The sequence below is a fragment of the Lepisma saccharinum genome, chromosome 1 (genome assembly GCF_977018435.1).
Source record: "Lepisma saccharinum chromosome 1, izLepSacc3.1, whole genome shotgun sequence".
Taxonomy (NCBI): domain Eukaryota; kingdom Metazoa; phylum Arthropoda; class Insecta; order Zygentoma; family Lepismatidae; genus Lepisma; species Lepisma saccharinum.
The window spans coordinates 10,589,029-10,605,320 of record NC_139229.1 but is presented as its reverse complement, the minus strand read 5'-3'; the positions used below and the strand labels follow the sequence as shown (position 1 = coordinate 10,605,320).

The 16,292-nt window shown below is 39.1% G+C and overlaps 1 protein-coding gene across 3 annotated transcripts in view; it reads left to right on the top strand.

Moving 5' to 3' along the window:
- Nucleotides 1-16,292, top strand: part of LOC145992654 (V-type proton ATPase 116 kDa subunit a 1-like) — a 76,807-nt gene that overhangs the window by 41,117 nt on the left and 19,398 nt on the right. For all 3 annotated transcript variants that reach the window (XM_083129043.1, XM_083129027.1, XM_083129034.1), the window contains exons 10-12: nucleotides 3,154-3,393; nucleotides 4,534-4,643; nucleotides 13,946-14,070. In XM_083129043.1, the coding sequence (XP_082985169.1) occupies nucleotides 3,154-3,393; nucleotides 4,534-4,643; nucleotides 13,946-14,070 (475 nt within the window). The remainder of the gene's footprint in view (nucleotides 1-3,153; nucleotides 3,394-4,533; nucleotides 4,644-13,945; nucleotides 14,071-16,292) is intronic.

The window sequence follows — 16,292 nt, the reverse complement described above, 5'->3', positions numbered from 1 at the left end:
CGCCCGACTGCAGTCACACCAGTGAATATCGCACGTGTTGAGCAAATGATTCTTGAGAACCGGCGAGTAACAGTGCGGGATATTGCTGCCGAGGTGAATATCAGTGTCGGGAGTGTTGAGACAATCATTCACGACCACGTATGCTTCCGCAAAATCTGTGCAAGGTGGGTTCCCCGCCAGCTGACATTCGATCAGAAGTGGACACGCAGGACAGTCTTCTGTGAACAGCTTCTGAATCGCTTTCGAGCAGAAGGTGATGAATTGTTGCTATCCATCATCACGTGTGATGAAACATGGTTGCACAATTCAACCCCAGAGACCAAAAGACGCAGCATGGAGTGGCGGCATAAAGGTTCCCCACCCCCCCAAGAAAAGCAAAACGCAGCCGTTCCGCTGGAAAGATCATGGCAAGTGTCTTCTGGGACATGAAGGGCGTTATCCATGTGGATTTTCTGGACAAAGGGAGCACGATTAATGCCCAGTATTAGTCCACATTGTTGAGTGGTGCTGTACAAAAGTCCATTCGCAAGAAAAGACCTGGGATGTTGTCTGGAAATGTCATTCTTCTCCATGACAATGCCCGCCCTCACACGGCCAATGTGACAACAACAACTCTGGCCGACATGCCGTGGGAAGTTCTGCCCCATCCCCCTACAGTCCGGATTTAGCCCCCAGTGATTATCATTTGTTTGCACCCCTTAAAGACCATCTGGGAGGGAAGAAATTCACGACAGACGAAGCACTGCGGAGCGATGTCCTCCAGTGGCTACGACAACAACCAAGTTCTTTCTACGCCAAAGGAATTCGGGAGCTGCCAGAACAATGGCAACGGTGCCTCGGCGTGCACGGAGAATACTTTGAAAAACTGACATAGTTTGGTGTTTCTTCTGCTACCTATTTCCTCTGCAGAAATAAAAGTCCCGGTCAACCTTGAACGACCCTTGTAATATACTGAGAAATTCATCTTCAGAGCTTCTACCCCTCACTTTTTTGCCTTTTCATGGCGGCTGATGACAAGGGATGAGTCCTCCCAAAATAGAATTCTGGCTATAGCCCTACATCAACATTGGTATCTGCTCAACTAGTCTTTAGCTTTGAAATCTTGGAAGCAACACGTAAATGAGATTCAACTGTTTATAACCATTCTAAGGTTTCTAGCCAGAAAGCTTTTTTTCGTAGTTTGAGACTTGTTTACAGTATCTGTGAAAACTGTTTCTCTTTGAGATCATTTAAAAGTACAGTTGAACCTGAGTTATACGTGTCAAGTTGAAGAGAAAATAATATGTATAACTGAGAATTACTTAAAAAAAAAAAAGGTAAAATGCTCCCCTGTGCTTTGCACCATGCCATGAAGGCGTTGGGTGGGCACCGGAGCCACTTGAACAAATTGAAAAAGTCCTGGTTCTCCCCCGGGAATTACTTACTTACTTACTTAGTCGCATCCTCTTCTACCTGCCGGTGTCGAGGGGTTACAGAGAGCTCTCCAGACGTTTCTGTCCAACGCCTTTTCCTGTGCCTCTTTCCATCTTATGCTTCGTTTCTCGAAAATCTCTTTGACACTCATATTCCATGTCTTTCTTGGTCTTCCTTTTGGTCTTGTTCCTTGTGGACATGCTTCCCATATCTGCTTTGGCAGTCTCGTCTCACTCATTCTGCTCAAATGGCCGAACCATCTGAGTTGATTACGTTCAACTGTTTCTTGTAGTGGCTGAGCATTTAAAGATTGCCGAATGGTTTGATTCCTTATCCGATCTTTCCTGGTTTTCCCACTTATTCTTCGAAGGTACCTCATTTCCATTGTTTGTACACTTTGCAGGTGTTTTCCAGTCATTGTCCAATTTTCACTACTATATGTAAGTGTTGGTATATAAATTGTTTTATATACAGTGAATTTTGTTTGGGTAGATATTTCTTTTTTGCCTATAAATCCTCGGTTTATCATTTGATATAGCTTTCTTGTCTTCATGATTCTATCTCTTATTTCTTCCTCTTCTTTTCCTTGACTGTTTATAATTACTCCAAGATACTTGAAATTTGTCACTTGTTCTAAAGTTTTGTTATTCAGTTTTATCTTATGGTTTGTCTTTTCTCTGCTAATTATCATTGTTTTAGTTTTCTCTATATTTATTTCCATATTCTTTTTCTTTAATTCTTCATTAAGAATATTTAGGTTATATTGTAAACTAGCCTGTGTATTAGCTATTAGTATAATATCATCAGCGTATATGAGCTCTGTAAGTTTAATTGATTTCATATTCCAGTATCCCACATGGAATTGTTTCATTTTTATATGGCATTCCTTTATTACTTCATCTAATAAGAATTACTTACAAATCAGATTTAGATACCATGTCATATCATGAAAATACTGTAACTGCATCTATTTTGAGAGAACAAGATGTATGTAATGCAGGATATTTCTGTGAGAAAGTGGTAAATTAATGAATCTAAAAGTTTGATTCTTAAGTTTTATGTGGGTTAGGGTGAGTTTTCCGTAGAAATTTTACTTTCTGTTCAAGTATGTAACTTTTCCTCTCTCTGTTCCCCATGGCTGACCAGTAGCAACTGGAGGAACCGGTGTTTTGTTTTCATTTTGGAACACTGCAAACGTCAGCTATCTGCATGTTTTTAATGTGCGTACTTTCGTATTACAATTACATAGAAAAGAAAATGAATCATGTTCTGAACAACTGTGGAAAATCTTTCTCTAATTTCATGCCATGCTCTGCCTCTCCTTGCCTTCTCTGTGACACCGCATGCTGCACTTCTCTTTCTCGCAACTCTAGACTGCCTGCTGCCATGCCTGCCTATCCTATTTTGTATTTGAAACTCTCCTTGTGTTTTTGTAAGGATAAGAAATATATACTTTGATATTGTTGAAGCTTTGTTACATACAAATCAACTGTATTTTATGAAAATTAGTACGTATAACACCGAATTGCATATGAATGCATTACATACAAATAAGGTTCAATTAACACGTTTCTAAATTATATTTTGCTGGGACCTACAGTAATTTACGAATGAAACAGAATTATGCAGAACTGAGTTACGTATGAAGCAGTTTCAACTGTGTATTAGTTCTTACGTAGTATTCGTGATATAATGATATTATTGTTGCATTATTTTCATCAATCACCTTTCATTTTTCAGATATGGAACATATTTTTCAGTGGACGTTACATAATACTGCTGATGGGCCTGTTTGCTATCTACACAGGATTTATATATAATGATGTGTTTTCAAAGTCCATTAATATATTTGGTTCATACTGGGCAAATCCTTACAATGAATCGACACTACATACAAATGAGCATCTACAACTTGACCCAGGATCAGATGTTGCCTTTGCCCAGCATCCATACCCCTTGGGATTTGACCCTATTTGGCAGGTATGTATGGTATAAGTATGCTAATCTTTTGATATTCAATGATTCAAAAGGTCCTTGGATACTTATAAACCAATCATTTATTTGTCGAAATGTACATAGAAACAAATGCCAATTGTTAGAAATACAATCACTAGCTATGATCTTGACATACATTTCTGCCAATTCTTGATCATGTGGCAGCACCACTTGATTGGTTTGAATGTCAAAAACCAGCAGACCTCAGCTGAAAAAGTATGATCATCTTTCATGTAATAAATACATGAAAACAATTTATGGCTAAGATGGTGCAGACTCATTTTTAATAATAATAATGTGTGTTAACCCTCTGTCAGCCAGGAGTTATGGCCTGAAGGGTTGATTTTTAGATTTTAATTAAATATGTTAGAATAGGGATGGGATAGATTAATCTGTACTCGATCAGTATCAGCCGATGTAGCCATACTGGTTTATTGGTAAAATTACCGATCCGATATATCTTTAAATATCTTACAGTTTAGTGCAAAATTCTGCCATTTTGTTATATTTTTATTGATAATCTCCATGCCATAATTTTTAAAAAAGTAAATGTTTATATACGCAACTTATTTTGCACTGCAGTAGACCTCAAAATGCACATTTATTAATAACACACTAAAAATGCTGCAAGAACAACAAACAAAGTTTTTTCTGAGTAAGAAGACCTTGCCAGAAGATTGAAATGTCACATGTATAGTGTTTTTTTTTTTTTAATAAATTTCTGCCTTGGTCAGCATTTTTTTAGTGTGTTATTAAGCATACAAACAAGACTTAACAGTGTTGTTGTTGGACATTTATTAAAGTGGTCAATACCAATCAGGTTCTTTAAGGACCATTTGGAATTTTATATCAGTACTTTATCGGCATCGGCCAAAATTTCATATCTGCACATCCCTAGTTAGAATTAAAGAAGAATTTGACTTTCAAAAACCAATGGGATTTGTGACAGTGTACGTATGTATGAGGTTAGGGGTTAAAGTACATATTACAATATTTCTCTTGTTATTGTACATATTTTCACAGAATTACCATTCACAAAATTTCTGGTGAATTCATTGTGTTTGTAGTTTCTTATACAAATAGAATTCTGACATTGTGTGTGAGTAACGTTTTTCTTTCTTTCAGGTTTCAGATAATAAAATTATTTTCCACAATTCCTTCAAAATGAAGATCTCCATTATCTTGGGCATCCTTCAAATGATGTTTGGTGTGATCCTTAGCTTGTCTAATCACATGTAAGTACTCCCTTGTGCATATTCTTAGCTTTAAAGCCTTTGATGTCACCAAAGTTAGCCACAATTCCACATTTGCTTCATAAGCTACTGTACTGGCTGTATCAAGACACAGAACATTCTAGCAAGAAGTAAACAAAATTTGTTATTTTATGTCTGTAACACATGTGAGATCTTGGGAACTCCTATAATCCCTGAGTGTAATTATAGTAGAATAGGCAAGACAAGAAACTCCTCGCGACCTCACGCCCAAGCCATACGTAGGGGAGGGATGCACAGAAGCAGGGTTGGCAGTGCATACGGGCCAAACTGTCTACGCAGAACGAGAAGAAAAGTAAGCAAGAAATTGAAGTTCATGAAAAAAATAGGTTTTTACAGTAAAAAAAAAATACACAAGAAGTGAGATGTTAAGATAGTGAACTAAGATAGAGCATACCTGCACTATAAAGTTTAGTCGCTATTGGTTATGTCTTCTATGCCAGTCATGTCATCCTCTTTGATGGGACGATCTTCCAAGGAGCTATCATCTTCCAAGGGACTATCAACGTCAGAATCACTGTCGTCGGCAACATTAATAATGAGTCTCTCTGTTGCACTATCGATTAACGGTTCTGCCTTGAGATATTCATCCTCAATTTTTTTAACGTGATTTGACACTTTTTCCCACGCTGAAAGTGGTAACGTAGCTACAAATTCTGTGCACAAATTAGTAGCTGATTCCACAGTAAACTTCACGTTCTTTTTCGAAATGTATTGTTTCATGTCTGCCCATATCAGTTCTATCGGGTTAAGATCTGTGTGGTATGGCGGTAAACGTACAACAGAATGACCGTATTCTGCTAAGATTGAATCAATTTTGAACATTTTCAAACTGGGTTTGTTAAGTTTCGCCAACGAATACAATTCTGGTTTGAACATGTGTTCATCAAAGGGAATGTTGTTTTGAACTAGCCACTGAATCATAGTATCTTTTCGGGAGGAGGAAGAAAGCGCAGGATTTATTTGTACGTTATGGTGTGAGGCGTTGTCAACAACAACCACACTGTTTGGTGTCAAATTTGGGATCAACTTCTCTCGTAGCCACTTCTCAAAATTTTGGGCATTCATATCATGGTCGTAATCGCCAGAAGACTTTCCAGATTTGAATGTTAACAGTGCACCTGGAACAAAACCCTCTTCGCCGCCAGCATGTACAACAATTACACGTTGCCCTTTAGACACCGGTGCTTTGATGCCAGCCGCAGTTCCATCCACCCAAGCTTCTTTCTTTGTTGTCGAGCTGCGAAAATAAGTCTCGTCAACGTAAACAATGGGTCGCCCTTGTCGACGAAAGATTTTTATGGCTTTGAGGTACGATGAACGTAAACTTCTTATTTCGTCCTTTTCTATTGGTGAGCCCAACTTAAGAGTTCAGTATGGGGCTTATGGCAACAACGTTGCCGCATGGTACGCAGTACAAGAAAGCTCCAGCGTGCATCGAGCGTCTGCTGTAGTACACGCCGCAACAAAAGTTAGTGGTCAACGGGGCTGTTCACTGTCAAACTTTTCCACTAGAGGCGCCAGCTCTGTTGTGTCCCTAAATAATTTCGTTCGTCATCTGGTTACCCTAAGCTTTACATTGGAGCGCGATAGGATGGCTATTCAAACGTTATTTTCAACGAAGGTAAGAATTTCTCGTGTAAATCGATAACAAAAATTGTTTAGCAAACCTTTAGGATTATGTAGCAAGTCATAAGTTTCTGAAAATTACGTTCTCCTGAACCTAAGAATTAATATATTAAAGCGCAACGACAGGGTAGCTCAGACGGGCTAAATATAGTATATTTATGCACAAAGAGCACTAAACTTGACGTTATTTTGGTCGTCCCTAGCTGCCATGGGTCTATAATTAAAAAAATAGATTTTTGCACTACGCTTTTATGTTTCCTCTTGTTGCGACTTGCGAGTATGTGCAATTCAACGGCGGGAGTAGGAATCGGGGAAACTACCCAAACTACAAAGAGAAAATGACCCTAGAACACTACCATACGTAAAATTTACGTATGCTTCGCGCTCAATTCCCTCCCATACCTCCCACATCGCACCCACCTACCCCTCCACCTATGGTATTCCTCGGGCATTCTGTCAGGTGCGTGGCAGCACTGTGGTAAGGAGGGCAGAAGTAGTGAACGTCTTTAGTTTGTGCATTATGTGGGACTCTGTACGTCAGTAATACGTAGCGATAGTAACAGAAGAAAAATCTTGCACGTAATTTTGACGTGCATATAGTGATAACGCCTTTTGTGTTCACGTAAAATTTACGTGAATTTTTCTATAATATCACATATTTCTATAATATGATCAACATCGCAGCGATCAATGGATACATTATTCACACTCACAACTTCTACAACAATCAGGGCAACTCAGAAAAGAGACCATTCTCACGAATTCAGTTCATGCTTCACCTCCATGAGAACTAGACCAAGATCTGGCAGGAGCAAAGGCTAATAAATACAGGAGTTAAGAAAGTTAATTTTGAAGGTACTGGGGAAGGAAGAGACAAGTACAGTAGCAGCCATGTTACAAGGAAACCGAAAGTATTGCAGTTTCTGCAACTACAAGAAAAGGAGGATGACAACTACGTACTGCTCCTGTGGGAAGCCAATTCGTGGAACACTACCGTACGTAAAATTTACGTATGCTTTGCGCTCAAATCCCTCCCCCTACCTCCCACCCACTCACCCCTCTGCCTAGCAGTGCCTCAAATTGTCTGTCGGACATAAGGCAGCACTTTGGTAAGGAGGGTGCAAGCGCTGATCGTCTTGATTTGGTTTGTTATGTTGTGCACTGTACGTCAATTTTACGTAGCTGTGTAAAACGAGAAGTATCTTCCACGTAATTTTGACATTTGTAAATTCGATTTGGATACTTAGATTTTGAACACAAAAGTTTAGAAGCCTGCACTATTTTCTTGTAAGACTTGAAAATTACATTTGTTCCTTATTTACAGCGTTACGAATATTATTATTGTTTGCTTTTCATTCTTCGAACTTTTCGCCTTCATTCTTAATGTACGAACGGGCTTGTCAAGCAAGACCTTCTCTTAAAATATTCTATGTTTAATAAAACCATGCTTATACATTTTAAAATGAAGAATAAAATTCCAATAGAAGGAAAAATAAACAAAATAATGTTCACAATGAATAGAAATTTGTTTTCATGATGTAGAGGTTGTTTTAAAAATAGATTTCTTCATGTACGTTAAATTTACGTAGCGGTAGTTATACTGTAATATTGGATAAGTGGATAAGCGCATAATATTTATTATTATACACTATGCCCTATCCGATAACTTAATATTAACATATGGTTTCTTTTTTTAAGCAGACATTTCCCCCTCGTATTTTCGTCCTTTTAAAATTATAATTCCTGTAAATAAGAAAGTCCTAGAGGTTGCGAGATATGAAACAGAATGTAACATATTTTTTATAATAACTATTCTTCTCGATAAATGTGTATGTATAAAATAGAGAACCATATTTACTAGCCATGAGGAAAAGTATGATATCACGTAAAAAAAATGAGCGGGTATTAATAACAACTAGCTATAAAAAAGTGCAGTCGCGTGGAATTATTATGTATTATTCTTTACCAGATTCAGAAGAATAAAGCACTTAAATTGTGAAAATTCAAAGTGACGTACACAAGTGCTGTGCAAATTTTAAGGCTTTTTTAGTTCCGATATCTTTTCTGTTATTGACGATCGTCTTATTAAAATTCTTAGTTTCACAGCACTGATGTTCCGACATAATTTCCGATGTTAAGATGAAATTAAACTTGCAATATAATGTAATAGCAGCACGTTCAGCATCAAATTCTCCATATATTTAAATATGGGAGAACAATTGTCCATCAAAAGCGTGGGGTCACAACATGGGTGCTGGCACCTACAATAGTTTGCTTTGACCAGGAACATACAAGAATGCATGACTTGGTGGGAAGCTGTTCATTCTTGCAGCTGTTGGTCCAGAATAATGACAGTCCGTGGAGGAAGATTTAAAAATAACTGTTTCCGAATATACTTTTCATACGTCTTGCTCTCTATTTTATCACAGTGTTTTTCTTTCCTTTATGCACAGAAAGGCAAATCGGGACTGGACCTACAGTTTAAAGTGGGATCCGACCCACTATGTGTCTCCAACGGGTATCAAACCCGGAACCCCTTGATTACCAGGCGACGACGTTATCACTGCACCATTGGGGAGGCCTCTTTCACATTTTTCGGTGCACTGTCTCATTTGAAACGGAACAGTGTTCATTATAATACCGGCATACACCAAAGCACCCCGGTCGTCGCATTTTAATTAAGGGATTAGGGTTCAATACCCGGTGGAGGCATATAAAGGTTCGTATCTCACATAAAACCGTAAGTCCGTCCAGTCCCAATTAACATATCCGTGCAGAAAAGTTAATTTAAAACGCAATTAATCAATTACTAGAGGTGTGAAATAGATGGAGTTCTGTTGTATTTGTGTGAACAATGATAACAGAAAGAAAGAGATAGACATTGGAAATATTCAATCTAAAATGCTCTCGCATTGTGTCCATCAGTTAACGTTATTGCCTTGCATGCAACAAGTCCCGGATTAAATTTACTTAGGTATCTCATTTATGCATTTGCGTCAAACTTTACTATCTGGAAAAGAACTGCTCGATCATTTTATGTTCTTTTAATATAATGCTATCTAACTTTTTATAATAGTTAGTCATCCTTTGGGAAGAGCAAGTGAACCGGGGGTATTCCCGCTAAATCTGCCAATGCATACAATATGCCTGTTTTCAGAGTAAAATTCCCCAAAACGAGAAAGCGCACACACAAATAATAAATTTCTTGACCTGGCCCCAAGACGGAAGCCTATTCACGAACTTTTGCCCGGCCATTCCCCTCCCCCTTCCCTCTTCCCAACACGTGTTTGCAGCGAGTGGCAACAGGCGGACGGCTGTTATTTTTGACTCCCCAAATTGCGCTTAACATAAGAAAGGAAAGCGCATTTTTTGAATGTTCTGAATTGTAATAGAAGGTATAGACCATCAAAACCTTACATTTCCTCTCCTTTTTGCATATTTATTATTTTCTCTTCGCATGTTAACGACTTTTGTTTCTGACAGAATGGGGGTGGGGATCTCAAAAGTAAAAGCCCATAACAGCTCATACTGAACTCTTGGGCTCCTCTATATAAGCAGTTCTCTATTATTTTCTGCTTTTTTCCACTTAAACCCTAGGTCACGTATTATCTTGCGCACACACCAGACACTGCCTTGGAACCCTATTCTTTGTTTCAAAACCCTTCGGATACCTTCTAACGTTGGCCTTTCCCCATCCGTAATGTGAAATTCGTGCACAACATGCCTAACAACACACTTATTGAACTCGTCTATATCACTCTTGATTTTTCAGCGAGGTCATGTTTTATGGGGCGTACGAAAGTGCTTCTTCAACATAGTGCATGCTTTACTTTCTATTACAATTCTTCTCACACTGCTGAAAGAAACACCACATGCGCGAGCCACCCTCCTTTGCAACTGTTTTTTGGACATACGAACTCCCACCTCGTCTTTCATAAATGTATATACATTATATACAATTTCTCGCCCTTGGCTGTGGATTACTTGCCGTCCCCCGAGTTTACTTGGTTTCTCTGAACTGCAAGCTTCCATGATAGCAAGTACACTGCACACAAAACAAACACACACTTTAAATTAAGACAAGGAAGTCGATCACTTTGTTTCTTCAGGCTCGCACAGTATTTATGACGTTCGGCAACCCTGCCTGTGTGCACGATAAGGGGAAGTTCGCGCATGCGCTAGCCGCGTTTCCAACCCAGCACACGGGTGGGAGAGTTTCTTGTCTCACCTCTTCTACTGTAACTGTGTTTATTATACAGGGTGTTCCAGGAGGAAGCGGCAATACTTTGGGAACTGGTAGTATGGGTGATTCTAAGCAAAAAAGTTCATATGAACATGGGTCCGAATTTGAACGATAACTGAGATATGAACAGAAATAAAAATGATGTAGGAAAACGTAAACAAAAACAGTAACAAGTAAAACGTGGCAATGTAATGGTAATTGTGTAAGTAAATATGAGAAGGGACATGCTGATACTAATCTTTATTGCATGAATTTGTGGTGTAGCAGTAATTAGTACACGATAAGTAATGAAGCAAGCAATAAACGTAGAAAAATGAAATGTTAACACCTGCTGCTCAGTACTCACATGAACGAATGTAAGGATGGAAAGGCCACAGAGATGAAAGCAGGTCTCAGCAGATTCTCAAAAATACCAACATCAGTGCACTTCTGAGCACGTCGGAGGACATCTTGTGTTGCACTACAAAGTTCCTGATGATGTTCCCGGATTAACGCAGCAGCATTTATAATATGAATGTGCAGTTCATCCCTTGTATTCACCCTTTCCCGGTAAACCTCCTGCTTCATCCACCCCCATAAACAGAAATCAAGAGGGGTTAGGTTGGGAGAACGAGGTGGCCACTGAACCAGACCACTACCACGACGGCAACAACGACCAATCCATCGATTTAGGGTAGGTGGAATTCAGATGTTGAATGATCAACCGACTGGAATGAGCAGATGCTTCATCATGCTGCAAGATGAGGTTCCGCCTTCTGTGCAAAGGAACATAGTCTAACTGGTCCATCAAATCATTTGTAACAGATGAAGGTACCAGTGTGCATTCATGAAGGATAATTGGGCCAAGAAGAATGTCGCCAACCATGCCACACCACACGTTTATGGAAAATCTGTCTTGGTACCCTGTGACAAGGGTTTCGTGAGGGTTGTCCCGAGCCCAAGTGTGTCTATTACGGGTATTATTCACACCAGTACAAGGGAAGGTCAGCTCATCAGTGAATAAAATGTATGGCACTTATACTGCATGCTGTAGTATCCAATGACAAAATCGACTGCGGGAAGCGTAATCAGGACGTAAGTCCTGCACTGGTTGGTGGTGAAATGGATACAAATGTTCCCCATGTAATGTCTGCCACATACGAGTATGTGGAATACCCAGACGTGTTGCCATTCGTCTGGTACTAGTGGTAGGACTGTGTTGCACCATGGTAAGTATTTCCTCCTGTTTGTCAACAGATTGTCTGGTTTCACGTTCAGAAGTCACTTTAGCACTGGGAAGTGTTCCACGCTCTCTCAATGCACGAAGCGTATTAGTAAACACTACCTTATTTGGTGTCCTTCGTAATGGAAAACTCTTCCTGTATTCTTCAACAGCCGCATGTGCACTTCCATTACAAAACCCGCACACAGACGCATGTCCGCATACTCCTCATTCGTGTATGTAGGTGCCATTTGATGGTTACTGTCTGTGAAACAACCCAGATAACAGCATCTCACAAATGTGCACGTGTTCCAAGTACACACTCTCACAGCACTGCAGGTAAGACGCTTCGATGAGTGACTGTCACGTGTGCTGCCACCTGTTGGCAATCTTGCGAAATTGTCAGGGAATGTTATGGTTTACTAAGAAGCCGTGGTAGCTCTGTTGGTACGGCGTTCCACTACCAATCCAAGGGTGACGGGTTTGACTCCCGACCGGAGAAACCCGGAATTGTTCTGACGGTGGAAGAGGCTCCGGCATCTATCCAGCGTCGAATAACATGAGTATTTACTTACACAATTACCGTTACATTGCCATGTTGTACTTGTTACTGTTTTTATTTAAGTTTTCCTACATCATTTTTATTTCTGTTCATATCTCGGTTATCGTTCAAAATCTGACCCATGTTCATATGAACTTTTTTGCTTCGAATCACCCAGTTCCCAAAGTATTACCGCTTCCTCCCAGAACAACCTGTATTAGGCTTGTCTGGGTTTCAAGCACGAAGGGCCACATTCCATAGCAGAGTTAGCATCACTAAATATGAAGCTAGATGTTTCAGGTTTGAATCCTGTGTAAGGATTGTTTCTCATCCATCCCATAAGTTTAGTGTTCATCCTCGTCATATAAAACAAGTGAATAACTACATTTCTATGGGTCAAATTAGTACTTTCAGTGTAAACATATCGTAAGTGGTGTCAACCAACCATTTTCATAAATTTTTGGGATCATAAATGTGATTTTTACTTGATTTTTACTTATAATGTAGGCCAGCAGTTACTAACCTTTCATTTACCATATATCCCCTTTAAATATACAGTGTGTTTCAAAAACTCTGCACCTTTCACCACTTATAACATGAAAACTAGTGATATTCACATGTTTTTTCTGCATTATGAAGCGTATTTTTCAATACTTTTGGTTGTCATTTCATTCCACACCAAAAACTCTAGAAATTAAATATTGGCTGAAATCCGAATGAATTTTTTCCCCAAATAGTAATTTCAGGAGTGAAGAGAAATTAAAAATAATGGTTTGTAGTTTGCAGCACTTGTTGGTTTTTTTAACAATTTCATGGGCAAAGTGACATTTTTGGGGCAACACTAGCAGACAGAATTTTGTCAGTTTCTAAGTACTGACCATAAAATGTAGGGGTGTGCAGAACAGATTTTTTTGGGTCGGGACGAGAAATTTTTTAAATCCCGACATTCAGGATGGGAAAAATTCACCATTTCCTGACTAAGTCTGGAAATTTTTGGGATGGGAATTGTACAAAATTTCCCGAAGCTCTGGAAATCTCAAATTTTACACGCCATTTTCATCTTAAGTGATTGTTTTTGCATTTGTGGAATAAAAATTAACAATTTTCAATAAGTTCCAGACATTTGCAATGCAGAAAACTTCTAGAATTAACGACTTTTTAAAATGACCATTTGGTATTTCCAGATGGTTCGGGATCCCGAAAAGTCTGGATCAGGATGGGAATTTTTTTTTCACAATCCTGCCTGCACACCCCTAATAAAATGGCATGAAACATAATTCATAATTAGTGCTGCATCATACATGAAATTCCCTAATGACTTGGTCTGGAAAAGTCAGGGAATTTTGTTTTTATGTAAATGTAGATGTCCTGTTTGCTCATGAAGGCAGTGGCCCTTTGAAAATAATTGGAAGAATCAACGAAGTTTACAACTTGGAAATATGGAACATCGCCTGCACAATATCTTATGTTCTTGTTTATGTATATTGAACACTGCAATGGTTGGTATGCACCTGTCGTGTTCCAAATAAGTAAATGCATACTGGCTTTGTAGTGCATTATGCCAGTCTCAGAAGTGTTGTTTCGGGGATCCTTATTAGAAAATATGTTGCCAAGATTTCGCTACATGTGTTTAAATGTTTCTTTCTTTGCAGGTATTTCCAAAAGACCATGAACATTGTCTGTGAATTTGTTCCGCAAATTATTTTCCTCACGCTTCTCTTTGGCTACATGTGCTTGCTTATGTTCATCAAATGGATTATGTATGGACCACAAAACGGTGAGCGAATTTTACATAATTGTAGGATGATCACCTAACTTATGTCTGGTCACTCCCAATATTATGTCATTGTCCTTAGCAATTAATATATGCAGAGGATAGCAATTAATATATGCAGAGGATATCAAGCTGAGCCATTTTTTTTGGTAACATTTTGCTCATCGAGGCTTTGTTTAGACGTTATGAGCCCTTGAAAAGATGGCAGTTTTATCCTGTATGTATGCAACCATGTGACACGTTCATGGTTGTCACATATGTACAGTGGCGTAGCAACACTTCACGAGGCCCTGGGCGAGATTAGAATGTGAGGCCCCCATCCGTTCTTTAAATTTGAAATCTCAATGTGAATCGATACAAAATCATCAGGGGTATGTCAGCAATTTATCATATGTAATAATAATAATAAATTACTGACGAAAATGATATTTAATAATTTTACTCAACGTAAAAATGGAGCTGAAATCCGAAGCTGTAGGAGAGCTGTTGAATTCAACATCTGTTGAATGTTTTCCGTTACTTTGGACCATAACATTTCAATTCTACAATTGTACAGTCAATGGAAAAGATAATAGGCAAATTGTCCATCACTATTTTAATTTTTTCATTCTTTTTTTAAACTCTACATCTTGTGTTGTTCTAAGGGATGGAGTTCTGGTGATGCGAAGCAGATGTTGCCGTCTGCTTAGTGGCGTTTTTATTTAAACCCATTTAATGGACATATTAGTTCTGCCGTTGGGTGTACACTTAGCACTAGGGCCGGCCCCCGTGGCGGAGTGGTTAGCACATCACGTTTCGATGCCATGGGTCCCAGGTTCGAATCTTGGCTTGAGCATGGACGTTTGTGATGTCTATTCATCAATTTCATCATATCATCACTCATACCCATCTTCGCAAATTAGCGAAAAGTGGCATAAAGGGCAAAGTAAAATAAAACAAATCAAATCAAAAACTTAGCACTAGCTGCAATACTACCATTACATTAGTGGGCACATCTAATACTTTAACATTTTGCAGACCACCGTGACGGAGTGCTTATCACAGCATGCTACAGCACCATGGGTCCCGGGTTTGAATTCCGGACTGGGCATGGGTGTTCTTTGTGAGTGTTCCTTTATCAATTTCATCATAACTCATTCTCATTGTCGCGATTAGCCAAAAGAAAATCGACGAAAAATAACCCAATTCAACCAATCTAACAGAATTTCAGATCTTCCTTTTTTTCCACATTTTCGGATATGTCTCCCCCCCCCCCCCCCCCCGTCCTCTCAAAAAAAGCCTTCCTGTGTACGGGCCTGCTGTTGGAATGAAGGAAACAATGCAAGCGTTTACCGGTAAATGCCTCACACTTGCTTCGTGGCAGTTGAAGGTGCTTTATTGGAGTGCAAGGCCAAGAGAAAGTAGAAAATGCGAGACGAAGTGCTTTTATATTCAAGAAAATAATAAATGGGTAAATATGTCCAAGCAAGTTGTCGTGAATTTTTGTGTAAATGTTTCACATGAGAAATACGACGTTCCTTTTTGCTAGCCCGCCTGCCTGTATTTTACGCCCCTGATATGACGTATTCATTCAAATTAACGTTTAACTAGAATTTAAAACCAGATAAAAACAGAATGTTTTAATTTTATTGCCTACAAAAATTAGTGTTTTCCATATTTTTCTCACTTTTATTTATTAATTTTTTTTGTATGAATCCTAAAGGATGCGAGGCCCCGGGCGGTCGCCCACTATGTGCACCCCCCCCCCCCCTTGCTATGCCACTGCATATACACCCTTGTGCAAATTAATTGAAACAAAGCATGTTTTCTACATTACTTGGTTTTTGCTGATGGAAGAGGAAGTGAACGAAGCCGTTGAGAACTTTGTCGAAATTCTGCATGCCACGATAAAGGACTTCGTGCCCACTGCGAGACCGAGATCTACCAAATACCCCGTCTGGTTCGACAGAGAAGTTCTCTTTGTGTTAAAAAATAAAAAACAGGCTTGGTACCTATGGAAGCAGCACCCTAATGTTCACACTCACGGTACCTATTGTGACATCAGACGTCATTCAAAATACCTACTCAGAAAAAAATATAGTGAACATATAAATAACATAACAACCGAATGTACTACAAACCCTAAGAGATTCTTCACTTTACTAAATTCAAGAAAACAAAGCCCAGTTATACCTAAAGAAATTGTTCATAATACTGATATTGCTAGTGGAGAAGAAAGAGCCGAA